The sequence below is a fragment of the Cuculus canorus genome, chromosome 7 (genome assembly GCF_017976375.1).
Source record: "Cuculus canorus isolate bCucCan1 chromosome 7, bCucCan1.pri, whole genome shotgun sequence".
NCBI classification, from domain to species: domain Eukaryota; kingdom Metazoa; phylum Chordata; class Aves; order Cuculiformes; family Cuculidae; genus Cuculus; species Cuculus canorus.
This window is the reverse complement of record NC_071407.1, coordinates 16653881-16679640: the sequence shown is the minus strand read 5'-3', so window position 1 is coordinate 16679640 and position 25760 is coordinate 16653881. Positions and strand designations below refer to the sequence as shown.

At 37.2% G+C, this 25760-nt stretch overlaps 1 protein-coding gene across 1 annotated transcript; it reads right to left on the bottom strand.

The window, feature by feature from the left end:
• Positions 1 to 743: 743 nt before the first annotated feature.
• MARCHF5 (membrane associated ring-CH-type finger 5) lies at positions 744 to 25475 on the bottom strand. Its single transcript, XM_054071861.1, has 6 exons — positions 25202 to 25475; positions 7812 to 8014; positions 4251 to 4381; positions 2669 to 2852; positions 2098 to 2264; positions 744 to 899 (listed from the first exon to the last, which is right to left on the bottom strand). The coding sequence occupies exons 1-6, from the start codon at positions 25243 to 25245 to the stop codon at positions 783 to 785; spliced, it is 846 nt and encodes a 281-aa protein (XP_053927836.1). The 5' UTR covers positions 25246 to 25475; the 3' UTR covers positions 744 to 782.
• Between the last annotated feature and the right edge of the window lie 285 nt (positions 25476 to 25760).

Genomic DNA, 25760 nt, shown 5'->3' with positions numbered 1-25760 from the left:
GAGCATTTTTTTTCATCCACAGTAAAATAATGCTATCCAGCACCAATAACAAAATAGTAAAAAAGCAATCAGAAAATAACACCAGGCACTGCAGAAGATACAACAGGACAGTAAAAATTATCAGTAATAAAATAGTCACTTGGAAGCCATGCTAATTTCAACACCTAGTACTTCAATGGCTAAAGCTGACACATGAGTTCTGTAGAGTGATCCATCTTCTGTGTTCTATGAGCAGTCACTTGAGTATTTTACACTCCTTTAAGGAAACCTTTATTGACCGGTGTCCCACAATTACCTCTCCTTGGTAATGACTCACATTTCTTTTCTAAAAGAAAAAAATTCCCTTCATTGTGTGAAACGCTGGACTGGATGATAACGGGGGTATGAAAACACATATAGAAAAGGCATTTGGATATACTACACAATGTAAAATGCTGCATTAACATGTATACTGCATTAACTACACAATGTAAAAAGATCTTGTTCTGCAGTTGATGCTTTCCCCCGCCGCCACCATTCAGCACATCGGCTCAAAGAAAATAATTCAGAAGCCTGTTGCTCAACAGAAATACCCCAAAATAATGGAAGCTAAATCACATTCTTAGGTTCAGTGGTTGCTGAAAGGATTTACCCTGCCACAAAACAGTACTTTATTATATTTGAAGAGAAAAAAATAGGAGCAGCAACTTATCACAATTCTTCACTACTATGCAATAATGATGGAACCAATACAGCATGGAAACCTGTCAGGTAGGACTGTATGACGTCTGGAGATCACAGCCTTATGCTCCTTCTTGCTCAGGATAATTTAAAATTTTGCGGTGAGCTTGGCGCAAATATTGCTGCTGTTTGAAGTAAACCTTAAAAGCTCCTTTTATAGCAACAAAAGCAATTCCACCCTGAAAGAAAAAGATATTTTGAAAACCTGAAATGTTCAGTGTCATATTAGTGCAAACTTTCTTCTTAAAAGCTTCTGGTCAAAGAGGATTTTTTTTTCCCCAGTTACATAACAGTTTCTTTTGAAGTTAGCTAATTAGGAGTATCTCAAATGAGTATCTCAAAGTTTTCTGTCACAATGCACTATTACAGATGTTAACATTACTTAAAGGGATTACATATTGCATCGGAAAATCTTTAAAAGGTTGTATTTGCTTGGAAGTCTGATAAATAAACTAAACCCCCCAAAACACATCCCTATATAAAAGAAAGTAAAATGCAGATAGGTACCCGCTTTCCTCCCTTCTCTGTGTATACACTATACACAGCACAAGGAATAATTACCATTCTGTAATCAGGCTGTGAAAAAAGGCCATTTACCAAAAGCAAGTGCAGTGAAATAAAATATGATCTTTGTAAAACATTTTTTTTTTCTAGAAAGTTTTACAATATTTTTATCTCAGGTCTTCCAAGAAGAGACACTAAGAAGCCTTTAGTCTGCATTAACGGTTGTAATATCACTGTTTCCTCCATATGGAACAAAAGGGTGTGTAAACATGCCGGAATTTAGAAGAGGGGCTGAAGTGACAGTCAGATGACCAGGGATACCATCTTGCCAAACTCTGTGGGCTTCCCCTTGAAAGACTGCAAGCCAGGGAGGTTATTCACAAAGGAAGAGATTGTCTCTTCTCTTTGTCCTCCCCATCTCCATTCAACTTCTATGGACAGTTTCTTTTTTTCTCCTTATTAAAATAAGTAACAAAGAGTTTCTCTCAAAGAATTAGTTAACAGAAGCTAATAAGAGAAGGTTGATAATATAAACCCCAGTCTGTCCTTATAGGGACTGTTCTTAGAAGATGCTGGTTATTCATCTTCATGATCACCCTTAATTACTGCTAAGGTCTGCCTAGTACAGTACTAGTCACAAGTTTCAGCCTTGTCTTGACCTGAGATTAGTTTCAGTCATAAGGACAAAGTCTCTCACACACGTGATTTGTCCACTGCCAAGATCAGCCACCTTAAAAAAAGACCCCTTCCTTTAATCAAATGCCTCTCAAGTTCTAGATCAATTTATGTTCCTTTTTCCTTTCCCCCCTCCCCCACAACACTTCATACTGCCATATTATCATTGTTTATAAAATAAACAATACTGGATCTTACCAAGATTGTCCTTTGTAAATTTGAGTTAACGCTGCTGAACATCAGCTTGCCAACTATTGTGGCAATAGTAGGAAAAACTAAAGCTCCACATAGAATTCGGGTAGCAGAGACATGGTCTGCCAAAGGGTTGGCCTCTGCTGGAATACGAGGAACAGGACATCCAATGCCTACAGAGGTAAGAGTGAGGGAAGAAAAGGTTACATAGCCACTACTTTAAACAGAACAAGTGCACACCCCAACTCCATAACAAATCTATAGCCCAATTACTTTTTGAGAACTATCCCTCTTCTCAGTGACTATTCCATTTCCATTAAATAACTGTTATTAATAAATCAATTTTTACTTTCAAAATAAGACCCATGATTTCCAGTAGCTTGTTTTGTTACTAAGGCCTTAAATGAAACCACGCTCCTGCTCCTCTTGCCCCACCTTTCTTAGTAGGTAGTATACAAACACAATCTAAATAGACTGAAGATAAAATAGAGGGAAGGTGTTAATCATCTCCTGTCCTCATCTCCTTAATGGCACAAATTCAAGCTTGATATTTCCTTTCTAAATTTAATCACATTACCTGGAAATATGCTGTTCAAAATTTGTAGTTTATTAGAGTATTTGCGCCACAGTCTGAGCACATAGTCCTCCCAACGAATCATCTTGCCCAATATCAGCATGACTGGGATAGTGGGAAGTCCAATCAAAAGAAATAAAGGATCAGCTCTCTCCATGACGTCAAGACCTTCTTTGTGACCCACAACCTGGTAAATACATATATAACTGACAAACGTAAAGGCCACAACTGAACAAAGAATGTAACTTCTAAAGAGGCTCGTTTGTTTGGGACTGCCCACACTTTTTAAGGTAAAGGGAAAAAAAAAAAGTACTCTTTCACCTAAGGTACTTTGTTTCCTGAAGTGTTTTCATTGACTTCTTGTTTTTCTCACAAATGCAAAAAGCTATTAAGTCTTCGCTTACACAGAAAAAAATCCTCAAAATCCCATCTCTTCTGCTTTAGATTACGATTTCTGTCTGTGTTCAGTAACCCCACATATTACTGATGTAGGCACTGGAGTCACAATGTCAACTCTGTATTTATTTTTCTCCATCTGAACCGTAAGCTTTAAAAAACAGCTTTTGTGCTTTCCTCTGGCCTTCCAACTGAAGGAAGGGAGCCTGAAATGCATCAGGAAACAAATTCTATTAAACCTGGCAAATTTGGGGTGGCAGGAGGGATGGTACAGTTTCCCCTCCACTCCCAATTATCTCCTCCATTATGAGCAAAAATAAGTTATTGTCTTACCCAGTGTGCCCTCCATTTAATAAAAAAAAATTCAGCTTTAATAAAAGAAAATAACTAATTCTTCATGCCTAGGATTTGACCAGCTGTCTAAACTAATGTTTAAATAGATCCTAATTTCAAAAGCAAAACAATACAGAGAGGAACGTTTATGTTTCCATTTGGTTATATAGTTCTAGAGAACTAAAAGGTCCTATATGTTCCTACAGAAAAAGGCTCAAGTGTAGCAGTGAGCATGGAGATTTAATAGCAAGATCACAAGAACAGCAAGTAGAAAAAATAAGTATTTTTTTCCCTTTCAACTAACCTATACAGTCTGAAGTATTTAAAAGTATATACTACTCCTTTTCAGTGTTTTGCATTTGTTGTTTATGAATCAATTGCACAGTTTTAGAACATGCATTTTCCTTTATAAAATAAAGTGGTAAGACTGAAAAATTCACCATGTCTCAACCCTTTATGTCACCAGCAAAATTTTTCTGCAGGTAAAGGAAGAGATTACTCTCATGCCTTTTCTGAAGAATTAGACTACCCCTTAGTAGTGAGATGGTAATGGTACCTTTGGTGTAAGAATGAGAGTGAGTTCACCAGCCTGCCATACGAAGGGCAGTCAGCTGCAGCAGTGAAATTTGTTAGTTGCAGACTGAGCCACGTTTGAACAGGCACACTTCTCTTTACCTGGTATGATCAGTTAAAAGTGAAAAGCCTTCTATTTACCCATCCTGAATTCTCTTGTTAACTACGCTGAAAGTGCTGAAGGCAGCTAAAGTGTGTTTTAAGCCAAGGAAAGAAGAGTCTCAGTTAACTGACATTCTTTAGTATCTTTCAAAGCTGGTAAGAAGAGGGAATACATGTGTACCTGCATCACTGTCACAGCTCCATATGTAACAGCTGTCCAGTATATAGAGCCCACCATTATTCCAGCTGCAGCAAATGGACATGCCTTTGAAATCAGTCGATCTGCAAGATCCAAAACGTAAACAACTGGACCTATGATAAAGGAAAAGTAAGGTTTCAAGATATATAGAGATGAACACATGTAAAAGAATACTGGAGAACGCTCTTCCACACCTATCACTGATCAGAAAAAAGAACTTAGCAAAACACAAGACTGATATCCCACACAGGCTGTTTAAATGAGAATATATAATTAAAAAGTTACTAAGCTAAACTTGTAACTTATTTCTACCTACCATTTCCAATCCTTCTGGGACATTAGGTGCCAAGGATTTTTCTTTTTTACTTTTCTAAAGGTAAAGGTCTTGTATTTTGCATTCTCCAAATATATATATTAAAAAAACAAATCACTTGGGAGATCAATGCTTAGCTTGAATACTTGTAGTATATAACAATTCTATACTTTTATTTTTTTTAGGGGAATAACAACTTAGACCCTGTTCCCAAAAAGCTTGTCTCTGAACTATCACATTTACAGCAAATTAATTAAAAGCTGTGCATTTAAATGTATAATCAAGACTTGAAATTCACATCAAAAAAAAGTTTGCCTGTATGTTTAAATTTCCAGGACAGACTTAAGAAAGTGCTCTGATGTCTATTGACGTGCTGAAAGTAGCAATAAGACCATAACTGCACTAAACGCAGAGTAATTTACGCATCTTAACTGTTTCCCAGGGTCACTGAAAAAGTTGTTTAGTCGTACCATTTTGAAAACTTATATTTGGTTGAAGAAGGAGTAGACTCAAAACCCCCATCATACTTGGCAAGTCCAAAAGGGCAACACAAAGCACTGCTGCTTGTGTTGCACATCCTGGCAAGAAGATCTGACAAGAGCAGGAGTCAAACATTGACAGTACTAATATATCACGACTACTAATACTAAACATCACTTTAGAAGCAAGCTACAGAATTAGGTATAGGATCTTAAGAAAAGACTAGAAAAAACAATTGTTCCAATTTTTTTTTTCAGTTGGCCCTTTAGGAAGCAAGAAGGGCAAACGCAACTGTTTCCTTTAAGATGATATTAAGGCAGAAGCAGGAAATTAAATGTCACTGACATACAAATTAAAGAAGGAGATATAAAATACAAAAATATTTTTCATTTCATGAAAACTATCATGCTTTAACAGAGCTTTTTCTGCCAAACTGTTTTCTATTTATTAAAATGAAAAAATTAAAATACTCTTATGACTTTCAAAGTGGCAGTAATATTTCCCTATTTAATAAAAAAGTTGTCAGAAGAGAGCAAAATAGCTAATAAGAGTATAGTACCAATCTCTAAAACTGATATGCACTATCAAATTTGAAATGGAATTATAATTTTATGATACATCATTAGACGGGTTTTTTTTAATTGGTAAATACATTAAAAAAAAGACACCCACTGTTACTTATAGGAATATTTGTTTATGCCTCCTCAAGTTGATATTACTTCAAAACTATAATCATAAGCAAAAGATGTTATGTTAGGGAGTGCTCTTTCACAGAAATCTGCTTTTCAGAAAACATTCCCAGCAGGATATTAAAGAAGAGTTAATGTAAAAAAGTTTTTGAACTATGATACCTAAGGGAAACTTTAGCTGTTCCTTCTTCCCTGCTCAAGTAATTTTAGTTTCTTGAATGGTATGACGGGTAATGTCTTTGAAAGACATCTGCTCCAGCAGAGACAGGACTACTGGCAAGACTGCTTGAAAACACCTAGCTGTCCTAACTCTGCCTGGTATGACCTTGACTGACTTATAGCTGAGTTGTGATAGGACAGTTTTGGGTTACTAAAAAAAGCTACAACAGGACAAGACTGTCTCTCTTGTTTAAGGCTTCTGAAGGTCAAGATTGATGTCTCATGGACCCAAATTCACTTCCCCGTTTTACTACAGATGTCTTGTGTACTGTTACACAAGTCTGAATTTTTATGCCCTTCTCATCTTTAAAAATGGAAAAAAAAATGCATTGTGAGAGGAAAATACATCAAAAGATTCTTAGATGCCTGCATGCTAGAGCTGAACAACCTTGTGCAAGAATTTCAGGCCAGCTTCAGGACCTTGGAATGTTAGCAGTTGGGAATCTAGCATTTCATAGCTAAAGTATGCCACAAATTGCCTGTTCTTGGTTATGTGCATATGTCCTCTCCAAACTACAGCTGCTTCACCTTCTTCCCCACTGCCAAAATAAAACACAAATGCAGCACACATTACTATTTCATCATTCAAGAAACAAATGAGAATTTCTAACAACTTCAAGCTTTGTGGAACGTTGCAAGAATCAAGCTATCAAACTATTTTTTTCCCCCTAAGCCAATGCTAAATGTTGTCATTTGATATCTTCTTCATTATGAAGATTATGATTCCTCTCTACCTTATCCTTATTGGCAAAGCTGAATTGTGGTTGATACATTAATAAGTTGGTAACATATTAAATGCTGGTTTGTTTTCTTGAGTATCAACAATACACTAGACTATTTTCTTTCCCATTACTCAGTGCTCTACTGTGGAAATAAATGTCATTGCCCATATAAAATTCCCTTCACACCTTAATTTTGTCATCTCTTATACTAACAGGAAAGAGGTCCTGTCCCAAAGAACTGACAATGCAAGTTGTTTTCAGCTATTTCATTACAGAAATAAGATACTTTAAGAAAACCTTCAAAATCCTCTAAATGCTTGTACTCACACACTGTATCAGCAGTTCTTTAACATGCAGTTTTACTTTTTTTTAAAAAAAAAATGTTTCCATAGCAACATTTAATTTTCTTGCCCTACTTAATATAACCCAAAGAACATATGGGCAAATGAAGGCTGGAATAACAGCAACCACTGCTAATTTAAATATATGCAACAGACTGTGCAGTGCCTTACTCAGCTGCTCAAGTAAGTAGACTCTAGAAGACCATATCCAATTTTTCTTTCACTGTGATAAACAGAGCTAGAGCAGTGCCCAGCAAACACAGGTATTCTGCCTCCTGAATACAGGGCAATATTGATCCAGGAATACCTCCCAAACAAAGTAAAATTATGTTTTTCAGGTAACGCAACAGCTTGCTCTGAATTTCAAATTCTCTGAATTTCCTTCAATACTTTTTTTTTGTCAGCTTGCAGAAAAACTGTTATGTGTTTACGTGCTAATATGTGGCAACTGCTGAAAGAAGTCACCCTCTGCTCAACAAGAAAAAACACACAAATCACATTAACCATGAAATAATTATAGAACAATCATTTGTAAGATTTATCAATATACCTAAGTGGAAAACACCCAAAACATCCTTTTCAGAAGGTATTTAACTAAGCCACCAAATAGGACACAAGCAGGAAATAAAGTTATTTCTTTCTGTCTGGAAAAGGGAACAGAAAAGTTTTCAACAGAACTGATGCTCTGAACATCGAAAAGTAAAAAAAACCAAAATAGAAACAATATAAAGAAAAAACCTATTGTATTATGCCTAAACGTTAAATGATAAATATCTTACCTAGCTTTGGAAATACTATTAAATATTCTGCATTGCACTGAGGGCAAGCAACTCTAGCAGTACTGTTTCCTCTTTGCTTTTCATCCACCCAGCGCTGTAGGCAAGTCTGATGAACCCACTTTGTAGAGCCCCTGCACCTGCAAGGTCTCACCCACTCTGCTGTCCGATCATCCTCATCGGTGGCAAAACAAACCCAGCAGCTTCTGTAATTAAAAGAAGGAAAAAAAAAAAGTATGTAAAAGTAGCAAAAAAAATTAAAACCAATCAAATTTTACATGTGAAATCATGTAGTTCTAGAAAAATGTGCACCTAGAGGAGATGACGCTGGTTGCTTGATTATTAACCACCAAAAGAAGCATTTTGAACATAGTATCACAGACAGCTAAACAACTGCTTTTAATACATTCCAAATTAGTATTTTAACTTTTAGATAACTTATGAATTAAAATACACTAAGACTGTAGTTCAACCTCTGAACAATTCAGCACATGAAAACCCCATATATTTTTAAATGTATCATCTTCTACAGCAGGTATTTTAGTAGGTTTTAAAAACTAAAAGCATAATATCAACACAGTGCCTTACCTGGGAAACTAAATACAATCTGCTTAAATGACAAAAGCAACACAAATGATACAATGTGTCACAAAAACTGTGGAGAATTATATTAAATTCATTCTCTCTGAAAAGAGAAAGTAGTTCATTTGGATACATTATTTTGTGTAATATAAGTAACAAAGTACTTCAAGAACAGTATCCTACTACTAGAGGAAGAAATTTCTGCACTGAAGAATTATCTGGATATAATAAATCCATACATAATAATTCTACAAGGAAAAACCACAAGACTGACAGGCTACATGATCAGACCTGAAGAGAGTATGCACCCTAGTAATTCCCAGATACCTGATCCGATGATTAAGCCAGACCCTTGGACACCTTACAACTTGCAAGAGAAAGCAAAGTATGCATCTAAACTAGGAAAATATCAGACACAGTGATCCAATACTTTAGTTCCAACTGTGAAATAATTTGCTAACTCTCACATTGAAGATACTGAAGTTTAGATTCTGGTTTATTATCTAACAAAATAAGGATCTTACTACAAGTATAATATCATGTGATATATTTTATTAATTATCTCACGCAAGCCGTTCTAATTTTAGTTAAACCTTTATAAAAGTAGATGGCAACAGCATCCCTAATAATCTAACTACCCAGATACAATATAATTGGACATAATGGACTAACTAAGTTTTGCAGCACTATTTTGATGCTGAAGTTTTATTCTCTTAACAATCTGAGTAAATAATATTAAGATGAAACAGAAAAATGTTAAGATTCAAGAACCTTGATTGCAGTTTCCATATGGGGATGTTCATGATGCTTTTCCTCTCTCTTCTCTAGCATTTGTAGTCCGTAATAAACCTTCCAAGCCTCTTAAACACTTCAATCCATCTTTTTCCTTGTTCCAGCCTCTCAACTACTCCTCAGCTTTATTCCCTCTCACCATCTTTTGTTTCAGTCTGCCCTTTCTGTATTCCATGTCTAACCTTTATTACCATCTGGGAGAAGAAATTACAGTTTAGAAGTCCCTTCCAACTCTTGTCATTTTGCCAGATAGTCATATTGTCTCTTATGGAAATCAGTACTAAATAGTTGTCAGAAAACTTAGTTGAAAAAAAAAAAACAAAACAAAACAAAACAACCCACAACTCCAAAACGCTAACGCACAACCCCAAAAAAGCCAAACAATGCTTGTAACTAACCAAGGCTTGTTAGGCAGAATTTAGAAGGGATTTACATGCACAGCAAGGGTCAGTCTTGCTAGAGCCACTTTCAAGGCAACAAAAATATAGTAATTCCTTGAAAAGCTCACTATTTCCTCCCTAGCACGTCAGTTGCAAACAGGTTGGGGGATTTGTTTTTAACTCTGAGTTGAAAGGTGGGGGAAATCTACAATGGGAAATTTTGTCAGGTTCAAACCCTAAGTAATGAAAACTACTGTTGTCTAACAGTTTCCTGTTAAGATCTCACTATTTTGGATTGATGGTGTTCTATCTGTAAATTGAAAATGTTTCTCTACCAAAGAATAACGATGTTTTGTTTACAGGAATAACTGTGCCTATACACAAATTTGCAGGAGATTCTTTTAGAGTACTGAAGCTTTTTCTGTTTTATAGCATTGCAAGTACACTGAAATCACGTTGCAGAGTTGTAAGGGCTGAATATAGTCTGTAGCAACTTATTCCTAGCACATTTGTGAAAGACAAAACAATTTGAGATGCAGATTCCATGGAAGACTACAGAAAAAGCAATTTAATATTGAACAACATATAAAACAAATGTGTCTGTCATGTCCATGTGTCCAGTTGCAAGCACAGAACATATTATAGTCGGTACAGATGTAAATTTTTAAAACTGATCCTCTAAAACTAAACCTGGATTGGTTTGCATTCAAGAAGACTGTGCAGTTGGGAGACTGACATCTTGAATCAGAACAGCAATTTTTTTCCATTAATTTTAATGGGAAGGTAAAAGCAAAGTCTGACTTTGCTTCTTCTGTCCTCCCCCGCAACTTGTGCTCAAAGCAGAATCATGCTATGGACTCCTGTAATAACATCCCACTTTTCACCTTCATGCTCCCAATATGCACCTATAGCAGTCCCAAATGAAAGGACACATCAACCTTCCTATGCAAGAGGAGGAAAGACAGCCAAGCCACAAGTTAATAAGAACCTACATGAAAATGCTGAGACCACCACAAAGATTTGAAAGTGTTACAAAGCATTGCAGACGCTTTGATTCATTGCACTTAAGAAGATCTTAAGTAACACAAGTTCTTGCAATGTTTATTAATTTTATATTTACACCAAGAAACCCCACATTTACTGCTAGAACAAACAATACAATACAATACTACTGATAATTGTTCTGCTTCAACATTTTTTTTGCATTAGAGGTAAACATTCACTCATTCATTCCACATCCTATTTAGGTCTACAACTGCTGTAAATATGTGACTTCAATTTTTATTTTAAAACCACAGGCTTCACAATACAGCTAGTTAGGTCTGTTGCTGCCAGAGAGGTTGGATGCCATCACACCACTAGTCTAAAGTTCATTCAAATAATGACAGACTTAGGCATGAACATAATGTTGCTACATTGCAATTTTAACTACCAAATTTGTCCATGAATATCTGTAGGTTAAACTCTGTTCAAGTTTTCTGTTAAGATTCATAAGTCAAGAAAAATAGGCATCTTTTAATTGCTTCATCCAATTTCTTGCCAGGCAATCATATCTGAAACCCTGAAAAGCATCACAAAATTCTTTACAGGCTTAAACCTTTAGCAAGTCATGAATAATGAACAGTTAAGTTCCTTGTTTTTGGTCATGAGCTTTATCTCTTTCCATTGACAGCAGCTATAGCAGAAAGGGCTAAATAAAACCATTTCAAAACAAGCATCTTGGCTCTTGCCAGATTTTCCATTTTCTTGTACTGAATAAAATATGACCTTGATTCTTAGCACCGAATCAGGCTGCTACTCAGATTACCTGAAATAGAAAAGGCTGACAAGGTGGAATAAAGCATTGCTTCCGATAGCAACTCAAGCCTTCTTCCTTGATGACTTTCTGCAGAGCCAAAATCAATAACACTAATGTCTTTTTCCACACTTCCTTGGCTTAAAAAAAGAAAAAAAATCAAAACAAAACATACACAAACCCCACGCCAATATAATTATTTCAGCTTTGAATACAGGGTTACAAATGCCTTTTAGATTCGGCTCCCCAGCATCTATAACTCTCCAGTCTCAACAATTCTATTCTGACTCCAAGAATAACTAATTTATTGCATCTGTTTTATTCACTATCAAATATAAATTCTTCTCAGGATATTGCATATATTAAGAGCAAAACAGATGGAGATAAAATTGTATTAAAGACTAGAGATCCTACACTCCAACGTTATATGACTAATCTAGAAAGCCAAGGCCTGCCTAAGACCAGATTCCTCCAAGCTACAAGTTTCTAATCAGTAAAAAAGCCACTCTATCTGGCTGGAAGCTCCAATGCCAACAGACACACCTACAGGCAGGCCTTCCTTTTCAGTGAGTTCTACTTCTCCTAAAGGTTACTTTTCCCCCCAAACTAGTCTGAGCTGGGAGAGAGGACTGGATCTAATTCATGTTAATTAAATCAAATCTGCACCAGTCTGTGGGAGCTGATTTCACCATGACACAGCATTGTTCTCAAGCAGGCATGACTCTGCAAGCAATTCAAAAAAAGGTACTTAAAAAGCAATATGTTAATTTTATATACAGTAGTAAAAAGTTGGCAGAAATCTTTAATGTCCCATAAGTCCTGCAGAGGTCCTTATGTCCATAACACTTAATGGAAGATGATTTGTGAGACTGGGACGTCACAGCTGCCTAATTTTTTTTTTTCTTTACTGCAAGAGAGAACGCAAAAAGTCTTGCAATTTTTTCCCTGATGTTCAGTGGTACACGTGTGTGAATAGAAAGCAAACACAGAAAAATTCTGAGAAAATTCTGACAAGACCCAATCCTTACCTTGGAAATGCAAATCTGAACATGCATGACATGCTCTGGAGTGTAAGCTAAAAATAATTCTTCCTTTTATTACAGTTCCTTCATAAAAGATAAGAAATCTCTTTAAGGAAACTTTTCTGCATTTCTCCCACATCATAAAGCACACCTCTTTCCCCTAAGGCAGCAGGAGTTTGCTGATATCTTGCTAGCATATCTTGCTAGAGTAAAGCATCCTTGTTCTGCTAAGCAGTTAGCAACTGACTAACTTACCGCAATTGAATTTCACATCCAAAACCAAAACAAAAGTGCAAAGCCTGAAACATACATGATAGCAATGATAGCACAGAGGGCTAAAGCAGTGGGGGGTGAAAACATATCATGGAAGAAATAACTGAAAGCATTCCAATAACTGGACAGAAAAAGGCACTGTTCCAAAGGATGACCCCCAAATCACCTCTTTCTAAGAGGCAATTTTTCATGACCTTCTATGAAAAAAAATTATGAATAGTCTATACTGACAAATAAGATATCTTTGATGAGGAATAGCAATAAGCTTCCACTACACCTGCCAACTACACTCTAAATACTATAAGATCACATGTAAGGTGGGAAGACTAGGAAGTCAGAAAAATCAAGAGTTACTTAGCAGCACGCAACACAGGTAGCCCGCTTTGGAACTGGCTCGAATTTTAGTATAGAAACACAGTAAACTGTTCTCTCAAAAAGCAAGAGAAACAACGTATTGTAAATTTTACTGCCACACTCTTCCTGAGTTTGAAGGAAGCAACAGGAATAAGATTCTTGTGCTAGAGGGTCACTACCTGGTCACAACATAATGCAACCCTAGCCTATATATCCTTGATAAAGGCTATAAAAGAGGGGAATGCCACTTAACCCAAGAAATGCTAGTTTATGCCATGCTTCAAAGAGGAGATTGAGTGCTGGAAGAGATGAACTCAGCTGCAAAGCCTAAAGCATCATGAATACCAACAGTAGAAAGCACACAGACCTATTTACCAGAATGGTGGAAAGTGAGTAGCAGAGGAAGACTGCAACAGGATGAAGCACTGTCTTTCCCCAATATTTTCCTACCCATCACACACAGCAGAAAATATTTTTATCTTCAGCCCAAGCTCTCTCTATCAAACTCAAAAAATCCTTACACTATCCTAAGGGGGAAAAACCCCAAACACACACACACAGAGTGAGTAACAGAGATACCAATGCAAAAGCAGTAGTCTCAGGTGCTCCATCATTACTTCTGCAATTGTTTTTAAGGCAGCATTGAGTAACAGCCAAACACCTGGATCATTCAACTAGAAAACATGCTGCCACCCCAAAACAAAGCCTAAAATCTTGCAAGGAAGTTCCTGAAAGTCCTGTGACCAAATATGCAATTCTGCTCTGCTGAGACATCAAGACCAGATGTAATACTGAATAAAGGAGAAGCTGATGAGAATCTAGGAACAATAGTAACTAGTCTTTACTACAAAAGTAGTGCTTTCATTAAAACCAGCAGTGGAAGGTTAAATAGAAGCTACCAGGCTTGTGCTGTTGTGAACGTATGGCCACACAAGTGGTATCCATATATAGGTTCTGACTTCCTCTAACCACAGGACAGCACTGTTTAAATTTTAAACAGCTTTTAATAAAGCCTGTGTATGACTAAAACTCAATAAGCAGTGAAACACAAAAGCAAAGCATAGTTAACTAGAAACTGTACCAGAAAGATCTAGTGATTACCAGAAGCTCAATTTAAACTAATTTATATATTCTCAAATATAGCTCCAATTAAGGAGAAATATTTTTACACTTGAGTTAACACACTATATAAAGGCAGAGATACAAGTAAAGGACAGTTCACAGAATCCTGCTGGCAACGTTCTAGTTTGTGGATAAAATTAAACCTGACTGCCAGCCACCACCTATAGTGCTTGAATTGTGCCTTACATGGCTTCTGCAGCCTTTGCTTCTACCCAGCTTAGAATAAGAAATCTCCCATAGATCAATCTATCTCATTGGGTTTTAGTCTCTAGTTTGTCAAAGACAATCTGGACATTAGTAAAAAAATTACCTTTCATTCAGGACAAATTAAACTTTTGCAACCAGTTATTTGGGCATATCCCTTTTGCAAGGACTTCAAAATTCAGTGCCCTTAAAGGCTATGTTTAATATTATCATGCTTTCACTGTTCAAAAGGAAAATTTGGTAAGCCACCAAGGCTCAGTGGCCTTGCTATGAGTCTCTAAAAAACACCATCGAAGTTCTCTGTATGTTTAAGGTAGGAAGGGAAAACAGTGCCCTTCTAAAAATGTGCAAATGACAAATGAGGTAAAACTATTACTCATACAATAATCAACTTATTACTAAAATATTACACATTCTGCTAATTAAGCTTGTTATGTATTAGCAGCCTGGCGTATAAGTTCAACAACTTAACCTACTGAGCGTCAGCCGGGGCAGTGACCCTGATTCTTACCCTTATGTTTAGGATGAGAAATAAAAGTGACTAAGACCAGGTGGTAAAAAAAAAAACCAAACAAGAAAACCAAAACAAAGAAGCCATAAGCACACACCCTCCAATTTACTTCCAAAGTGAAATACGCCTTGAACCACATGATCTGGAAAGAAAAGCTGGAATATGTAGTCAAATATATACATACATAGCAAACACTGAAGAATACTAATAGCATTAAGTTCATACATCAGCTGTTTAATGGTGGGGTTTTTTTTCATAATGCAGACAGCATCCCCATTACATAGAGAAAATATTTTCTTAAGCACTGTTTGACAAAGCTGCCAATAATCACAAACATAGAAAGTAACAGAGCTATGAGGCAACTAGCAAGTTGTTATAGAAACTAAAGTTACTTCTTTGAATGTTCCTTTAAATACCTTAATGATGTATTAATTGCCTGTAATATCCACAAAGTTGTATGACAGTATGTCTGAAAGCTCCTCCTGATGAGGAAAATGAAATCTGCAGAAATTCCTTGAAATCTGACATTCTCTCAAATGTCTAACAGCAGAGCATCATAATGTCAAGGTATAACTGAAATAGTAGGAGGCTCAATCAGCTAGAATTCATACTAACATGCAGCTTGGATAAAGAAATAAAGCTGCTAGCATGTTCAAGATATTCCAAGAACACTACATGTATCCTTCTCTAACAAATGACATGCCCTACTAGGAAGGTAGGAAACCCAACTACTAACAAGCTGTACTATCTGATTTATGTACAAGTAAGATTATTTAAAGGAGGATGGATTATTATTTGAAGCTAAAAATAATTGTTTTGGTTCTAGCAAGACTGCCAGATTTAGCAAAGGAAGGCAGTCTCAGACTTCAAAGTAGCTTTAAAAGCCATTCTTTTTATAATTCATCTGCAATCTACTGTATTAAACTCTTATAGTAGACCTCACTCCCTAGAGATGTCACACATTTCACCATATACTAAGCTTCAGGGTTTGACTGTCTCCATGGTTTCCAATATATTAGATCTACTTGCCAAACAGTAAAATTATAACTGTAAAACAAGTAACCATATACCTAACTTCAATCATTTGAGGCCTCCTGGAAAAAATATCTTTAACTGTCGCCTTGATCACAGTCATCATAACCTGAATTCTACTATTTAAGAAAAAAGAGCATTTGCATCATTGTTTTCAGTAGCTCAGTCAATACCCTCTCCAGTTCGGCAGTGACATTTAAACCAACACACACAAAATATTGGTGGGGAAAAAAACAAACAAACATACATTTAATCAAGAATAGTGCACCAAAAATTACTCACTTGGCTCTTTGAATTACTAATGCTAAAGAACCACAGATAAATAGAAGATAGGGGAAGGTTTGTGTGAAAAACATTAACTCAGGCAGCAGAAAATTGATTTGAAGCTCTAGAACACAAGAGGTTGTTTCTTTGTAAAGAGAATGCTACAATGCTCTAAGATACTGCCATAGCTTAATTACATATATAAACTATTACCCAGTCAATATTCCCTCGAAACAACTTCCTAACATAATTAAAGAATTTAAAAATATTAGCATTGAGGCTAACCTTGATATCAAAGCAATTCTGCTTACAGCACTGCTTGCTTGAAAATGCTGCCTATGGACCAAGGTTACAAATCACTGCACAACTGCTTCATTGCGATGTCAAAATTCTGTAATTAGCTGTGCCATTCAATGAGTGGTGACTATTCATTTTCTCCTCTATTAACCAAGCTGCAAGTTAAAGGCGGCATTTGGTGAACTCAAAGGAATTTAACCTTCATTTCTACAAGTTCTGAGACAAGGGATAGCAAGCACTAGTCCTTCGTATCTCCTGGAGGATTTACTTTTCCATAACAGAAGGTTAACATTTATTTACTAGCTTCCTTAATCAAACACTAACCATATCTGTGTTTTTAAAGATCAGTAACAAGATGTTTTTAATCTGCTGTTTTAAACTGGAACATTAAGTACAATTCCTAGTCCCAGAAAAAATGATAAAAATATGTAGCTTGCATTCAACTAGTATTAAATAACGTTGCTCTGCACTGGGGGAAACGGGAAGAGAGTTGCTTCAGAAAAATATCAATAGCGGTGTTTGTAGCATTTGTACAGAGTGGATGACAGATGTTACCAATATAAGTGACACGCATACAGAATAGACCAACTTTGACATGTCTAAAACTGGAACAGTCCTGACATTGACATAAGCAAAAGACAGAAAACGCAAAGTTATATTCCACTCAGGGTTTGCATGATGTGAGCTCAATCTCCTGCTGAAATTTTCCAGTATTACATGGGTAATGTAAGAATATAGATTAATCTTTAGCTACAATATCTTTAGATACAAAAGTAAATGAATTAGCATAGACTTATTCTGTTAGAAACCAAATTTATGGTTACTCACTTTATATTCCATTCTCAGGCAAAGTAATTCTGAAATAAACAACAGTTTTTGTATGGGTGCCTACAGAGTTTCATGGTTAAACTCACCATACAAAGTAAGCAATTTTTCTGCTATCTTCTTCCACAGAAACGAGAAGAAAAATAGGAAGTGTAGTCCTCAAGCTGCAAAAACTGCTTTGCACTCAAGAGTTCATATAACAGACACTATTACTCAAGTTATTCTCAGTTTATAACTTCTGTTTTTATTAGAGAATTTACAGTGCAAAAAAAAAAGCAAACCAAAAAGCTCTACTGAAGTCAGTCATCTTATATCCTCTTAATATACATAATAAAAACTGATGAGACCTAAAAATTATCAGAAAGTTTTAAATGCCAAGAAGATACATTCTTGGGACATAAGCATCTCAAGAGCAATAAAAACCATCATCCAATGTGGCAAATTGAATTTGGAAATGTCCTTATTCTGAATAGATGTGAGCAAAACTCCAAGGTGTCTGATCATAATACAACAGAACTCTCCTTGGCACTCTGCTGAACTGACTGCATGACTTGCCAGAAGAACGACTAAGCACTCTGCATTTAAAAGTGGAGATTTTGATTGGAATTTGTCTTATCCTGTACTAGTTAAACAAGAAGCGTACCATCCTTTCCTCAAAATCACTGTCACAAAAATCCTTACCCTGTGCAGTTTCATTGAATGGTAGAAAGCTATCAACAAAAAGGACTCGTATTACCATTAAAATAACAGGAGAGAGGAAAAAAAAAAAGTGGGGAAAAAGGAAGTCCAACTAGCCAAAAAAAGTCATCTAAACTTTTGACTGTGGATTTCAGAGCAGATGCTAGTTAAGGTATGTGCAGATTTGCCCAAAAGTTTTAAGTGGGCTGTACTTGCCATATTGGCACTTCCAGTACAGTATGTTCATGTCATGCAGTGCAAATAGAGCACCAATGCGCTTCTGTTTCTCTGTTTAAATGCAAGGTTGCTTCTAGACCTGGTATCATAAAATTATTTAGGTAGGAAGGGACGACAGGAGATGTCTAGTCAGATCTCTTGTGCAAAGCAGAAGTAACACTGAGAACTCAGACCGGATGGTCAGAGCTTTCTCCAGCTGGGTCTTGAACAGCCCCACAGACAGATTCACAGCTGCCCTGGGCAACCTATGTCAAAGTTTGACAGCATCACTCCCCATGCCCACATGCTGAAAACTTCTGTTCAAATTTACAGTCATCCTCTGTGAATCTCCAAGATGAGTCAGACTGCCTTCTCAACAACCTTCTTGGTAGGTATTAGGAGGTTATTAGGTCTCCTAAAGCCACCTCTTCTACAGGCTAAGCAGGCCCAGAATAGTGTTCTCATTCTTCTGCACTGAAGATGGATTTACTACTTGTGTCGATCCGCAAGTGCTAGTAAAAAAGTGAGCAAGTCATGCACTTTCTTGATATAAGCATTACACCCTAAAACAAGCTAGCACCCAGCTCACTTTGTTGCTGAGGAAGAAAATATGATGCATCAAAAACCTCTTATCACTTTCAGAAACAGAACTTCCCACCTACTTTTAGTAAGACCATAAGCAGGTTAAGCCATCAAAAGCACCAAGCAAACAAGTCCTAAACAGGTGGCATCCTCATTATCGCTTTAAGTATTGCTTTAAAAGATGTTCCAAAATGAATACCTAAACCTTGATCCTTCTCTGTAAATTGTTATACATAGAGATATTTATGCAATAGATTTGCATTAACTGTCAAGTTTTAACTTCAGTGAGCACTGCAAGACACTGCCAAAGGAAACAATCACAGTTAAGCACTACTATAGAGGTCTGAGAACTATTATGTAGCAGATGTCAATAAAAAAAGCTTTTTGTATAGCTTTTTTTGATTAAGCAGATACAAAAAATATTATTTCAATGACTTGATAATACACAGAATACCAATTTTTAATACCAAAAATGATAAATACCCTCTCAGGAGTTTCCCCATATTTAAGCAGGAGGAATAATTGCCTTCTGTCTGCAGGTAGAAGTTAACAGTTAAGCAGCAATTAACACATGTATGTTTGTTCCTAAGCATATCAAAGCAGAGGTCAAGGATGGAAATGTAATGCACACAAAATGACACGCAAAAGGTTAACATAGTTTACAAATAACATGCTGACACTTTTATTCTACAGATGGGCAAAGAGCATTCTACAAGTCTGCAATAAGTTTTCACTAATCATCTCTGCTGATAAGACACAGGAAGAGCTCAATCTCAGCATAAAAAGAACTGGAATAGCAAGGGATGTACCCGGGATGAAGCAATAATGAAAAAGTCAAGCTCTGAGAAAGCTATTACTGTTTCAAACACAGCTTTTTTCCATCCTATACCAACATCAGCTTCCAATCAGTTGGGGTAAAAATAGAGGAAAACACCTTTTTTCCTTTCTGGTAGGATATTAACTCAGCACAACCCATTCTTTGTTCTTATATTTTATTCTTTCTAAGCATGCATAGTCTACTCTAGAGGAACAACAGAAGGCCAGGTACTTTCAGCTGCTGACAGACTTTGACCAGAAGCCAAGGAAAGTCCTCTTTCAAAAAAAGTGACTGTGTTGTTTAGAAAGCAATTCTTTTGGGTAGGGCAATGAAGAGAGGTGTGCTTGTTCAGAGCAGGTTGAACAGACAGAGTAACTGCAGAGACTGTAAATAGTTTGTGAAAAGTAAAAATACTACATAAATCCTGTCTTTTATGTTGTTTATTACTCTGCATATCTTATCCAGTTGAACTGCACTCCTAAAAAGATTTACTCGTGTCAACTTTTGTCAGTGACTATTCACAGCACTCAACATCTAAAACAAGTTAAAGGAGTTCAGAATAAAGGTCTTAAATCAAGGGCCACATTACACTAATTATATTGCCTGAGCTTCAACAATGTGAACCTATGTGTCTGGTTACTAAAGTATCAACAGTTAATTGCCCAAATAAACCTAAATCAACACTGCACTTCCAAAGATGGAAGCAAAAGATTCCTAGCAGCACACATGCTAACTGGGATGAACAGAGCGACTAAAAATGATATACTACCACTTATAAATAAACTACCACTTATGTTTTTTTTTTTTAAAAAAAAAAAGAAAGAAAATCAGCATTGAATCAGATGACAGTTCAGAAAACCAAAATAGAAACCCCACGATTTTACTATTTTGCAGCTTTTGAACCTCAACTGCTAGAATTTTTCTCACACATCAGTGCTCTGGCAAAAGGAAAATTTAATTGCAACAATATTACTCTCTTGATAGTGTAAGTAATTTCTTAGGCCAACTATAATTCCTCATTTTATCTTCAACTGCTTTTAAAGTCTACCTGCAATTTCAACTCCATTGTCTTCTTCAAATAAGGAATAACAAGAGCAGAAGACAAGTCATATGAATTTTCTCTTGTTTCTATGAAGTAGTGCTGCATATCAACCACAACTGAACCAAATGCTATCTATTCTAAAAAAAAAGCATGTAAATTCAAAAATTAAATCACTTTAAAATTATCACTACATTGATTCTTCAGCATGTACCTGCATAAGCCTCCAACAGATTATTTACCACATTTCTACTAACATATCTGAATACTGAAAAAACAGAAGGCAAAAGTGACTGCGTTCTGGCCAGCTGGCAAATACAAGGGAAGGAGGGAGCAGGACTTGTCTTTATGTCAGATCGTATAAGCAGCACCACAAACCACAACCACAAAACATGCTTTGAAAAAAAAACAACGAAACACTTACAAAAAAAACCCTCAGCATTCCAAATCCTTGGTATAACCAATTTCAAGAGCAATCGCACATAATCCAATGGAAGTCAGCAAATAAAGCTTAAAAATATGAGTACATTTTAGCATTATGGCTCCCATCAAGGCAGATACAGGCAATGACATAGCTAGGGAAAAACTGGTGTGTGGCTAAACATTTGGGTTTTTGAGGACAACTGATTGACCAGACTATCTTCATAAATAAATCAGAGAGCATCTGTGATATATTTATCATGAAAGTAATGATAGTTTTAAAAATTTGACCACATTGAGGATTAATCAAATATTTACATTGCCTAGGTTTTCTATCAACATGAGCTTGCCATCAACTTTGTGATAGCAAGTACGTGTTTAACAACTGTTTTTTGACGTCTTGTCACTTCAGGAAGTGGATGCTCAACCAACACAGTAAAAATACTGCATAGCAAGATAAATGGTTATTAGTCTTGTTTTCTTGTATGTATCCAAACAGCAACTCTGGTAAGACCCCATCTGTAAGCTCTGTAAGAACACAAAGTAGTACAGGATCACAGCCAACTGGAGTCCTGGCAATAACACACAAGCTATTACAGAAAGCTATAAAATAGCAAACTGACAAGATGTCGCAACAGACATAACTTAAAACCAAAATGAATTTACACATCAGTTCTGCTTAAAAACATAACTAAAAAATAGGAGAAGTAAAGTCAAATGATAATTGACAATCAAATGATACAGGAAAAATACTAAGTACTTAAAGGATTAAGTTTTTAACCTAATAGAGCACCACAATCTGCCAGAAAGTTCTACATATTTTCAAAGTTACTCAGAATGAAAAAGTTTGAAAAATGCATTAAGACAGACTACTCCTTGTTACAGGTGCTACACAGGATAGCTAGAGGAAGAACTGTTGTCAAACAGTGCTAAGCATAGAAAGGTTACATGACCCAATTGAAAACAAAACATCAAAAAAGCCCATACAACACTAAAGTTTTTTTGCGTATTTTCAAAATTACATTTGAAAGCACAAGGAAGACTGACTCAGGTCATGATCTTGGCATACCGGGCACAGGAATTTCACTGTAAAGGTTAAACATCCTAACACCATTCAGAAAAAAAAAAATATTTCTATGTATTTCCTTAAAAAATTGTTGTATATTAAAAATGTGTATAGAATATTAAATAGGCCCCTGCCTATTAATATTTGACAAAGGCATTAGGACTGACTTTCAAGTGAAGTTTGCCCTGTGGACTTCATACAGTAATAGCTATAATTTCTAAGACATTGTCATGTAACCTGACAATTTTATTTAAATAAAACTTGAAAAACATTTTTACATGGGTTTACAGCATACAAAAACCCCTGCCACATAATTTCCATTCTTTAATAGAAATCCCTATCATTCTGTAATTTATCCATTAAGACAACATGAATAATGAGAAAAAATAATAAATCCTTACCATTTAGACAGATTACTAATCATTGCCTTCAAGTACACACATCAGCCCAAGAAAATCGCCCTTTACTACAGATTGCAAAGGTTTCTGCATGCAGAAAGGGATGGTATTTTAAGGCCATTATCTAGGCCTCTTACTTAAGCACGAGCTAGAAGAAAAATAATTAACAAGACAGATGAAAATTCCAATTTTGAGGACAGAAATGATTATGATAATCATCTGGATACTTTTCTAAATGCTGCAGTTGAGAAAACTTCAGAATACAGTGTCACTTCATGGTCCTGTCTGCTTCTCATGCTTCTTATAGTAATGATGCAGCCAATCCTTCAGGCAAGTATAAAATCCTTAGCTATAAATTTCAAGTAACAAATACCTTAGACCTGGACAGCTATTTACCCTCTTTGTTACAAATGTGTAGTTTGCTTCCAGAATAAAATTACATAGGGAAATTTCAGGATGGAACACAAAATACATAAAGAATTAATCCCAGGCAACAATGTTGAGATGCTATCAGGACACTCCTTACACTGGAGAAATCCAAATTGCTTTAATAAGGAAAAAACCCTCAGGTAAATCATACAGATGTAAAAGTTAAGAGTCAAGAGAGTCTTATTCACTGAAAAGCTGTGTTCTGCATCCTTCACTAAGAGATCTGAATACAATTTAAACGTATGTGCTTTGCATTAAGTTATAATCCACAAACAGTTATTCTTGAGCTTTTGCATACGTACTTTTTCCTCTTACATGGGAAAAGAACTGTCATTAGCAATAAAGATAACAGGATAGTAGAGACATTTCAACCCCTCAGAATCCCTACAGATGATTCACCTACAAGATAGGTCCCCTAACATGAAATACTGCAGGTTTATCCAGATCATCACTACATACCACATGAAAACATTTATGTATGACCTTCAGGAAAAAAAGAAGTGAAGGCAAATTGGTTTCTTCCAGTGTAGCCTTGCTCCATAATCCAAATATTTAACTGAAAAATTATTTAAAGTGACTGCATTTTGAAGTCTTGGTTATTCTAAAATCCTTCTGTTGGTACTGTACTATACTCTGAATTAAACTGAAATTCAAAATATTTGTCTCCTTAATATTCCATTCTTCACTTCTCACACTACTGTTTCTAAAGCTTCCTACGCTGAGCCCAATATATTCTCATATGAAAACCCTAGCCTCACTTCATGCCTCCTTCCATACTACCTAGGTACTTAAAACTTTTTTCCCCACTGTTCTCATCAAGGAAGTCAAGGACACTCTCAATTGTTTTAGATTATATCAACTCCAAGTTTACTGGAAAAAAACACTTTGAAAAGTGCCCGAGGTACAAATTAAAATTTCACAAAGCTGAAAGGATACAAGAATATTAAATGTACATCAAACACCACAAATCCATTACATGTAACAACTGGAGGACAGTAAATTGGTTTTGTCACTGGTTAACTAATTTCCCTCTTTTTAATTAACTAACAGCTGTTCACATCTCATTTAACACCTTCTTACATTCACTTCCCAAAAAAACGTGAACTAGGACATCATGGTATGATAAAATCACCAATTACGGAATCCACTCAGAATATCATGGTTTCCTAGAACTTGAAAACAAACTGAACACTTTGCTCATAGTATTTCTAAAAATCTACCTCCTTCCTGTTACTTCTTGGATATGCACTGGTGGTTCTTGACTGCCAGCCTCCTCAACAGGCACTGCTCCAAATTATAACCTAAATCATCCCATTGTCACCTCTCACTTCTTCAGTTTTTCTAAAACATAGGAAAACAACTTTCCCTGACTCTCTCCCCAGCTCACCTTTATTCTCTTTCCACACCAAACTGAAACTTTTCTTCCTCCACATTCCAGGCTGCACAATTTCTGCCCCTGCCTTATGCACTTGCCTGATGATTGTTTGTATTACGCTAAATCCTCTTTCCCCTAAGGACCTTTCCTTAGCGGTGAACCTGGAAAGGACCTTTCCTTAGCGGTGAACCTGGAAAGGACCTTTCCTTAGCGGTGAACTTGGAAAACTAAGGGGTTTTTTTTTTCTGCTTCCTTATCAGGAAAACTTGACAGGTTCATCAACCGAAGCCTGATTCTTTTTGGGTACCAATCTTCTGAAATACCAGGCTATCATAATTCCCGCAATAAAAGGCTATAAATTTCTTTTTGTTTTCAGGGGCGGGTCCTAAGGGCTTACTAGATGACTCAAAATTATACATAAGCAACCATAAACTCTCAGTAGCACAGGGTAAAAGTGCTACATATAAGCATAACGAGAAAGCCAGTATAGTAAAAATATTTTTAAGAGTTACTAAGCATCCTTCCTCTCCTACATTTAAGCCAAAGTAGCTTTTATGTCTAAAAAGCACTACGGAAAGCAGTCATAGAATCACAGAATGCCCTGAGTTGGAAGGGACCCAGAAGGATCATGGAGTTCCCCTTCTGTCTCTGCACAGGACAGCCTCAAAGTTCCCACCATGTGTCCGAGGGCCTGCAACCGCAGCCTTTCTTCATAGCTCACAATAAGCAGAAACAGAAGGCACAAGGCCAGCTCAGCTTTCCCGTCTTTCAGCGCCGTATTCGTGCTTTCCGCACCCCCGGCCCCACCTCCTCCCGCCCAAGCGACACCCCTCACACGACTTCCCCCGGGCCACCAAAGTTCCGATAAGCCCATAAAGAGAGCCCGTCCCCGGCGGCGGCGGGGGCTCAGCGTCCCGTACCTGTCCAAGCTCTGCGGCATCGCCAGGCCCGTCTGCTCGGCCATGGCGGCGCGGCCGGACAAAGGCGCCGGCGCACCCGCGCGTTACGCGCACGGCGGAGGTGCGCGAAGCAGCGAAGCAGCGCCGCCGGCCTGGCCCCTCCCTCCCAGCAAGGCGGAGCGCGCGGAGCTGCGCGGCCTGGGCCACCGGGCGAGCGGAGGCGGGTAGCGGCTCCTCTGCGAGGGTCAGCGCGGCCCCGACGCCCGTCACCGGCCGCAGCGTCACGCAGCGCGCCTGCGCCGCCGCTGCCCCGAGGCACGCTGGGAAATGTAGTCCCGCCGTGAGCTTAAAGGCGCTGCGTGGCGCCCCCTCTCGCCAGTCCCGCAGAGGGACGCGGGTGTGCGGGGTCGTGGCAGCGGCCGCGCCCTTGCACGTGGCCCCGGTGTCCCAGGAGGGCGAGGCGTGCGACGGGCGGTGGCAGCGCTCGCGTCCCAGTTTGTAGGCGTGAGCCCCGATGGGAGAGAATCCATCTAAAGTGCTTTTAAATTAAATGAGTCACTAATCCTGAAGTCAGTACAGA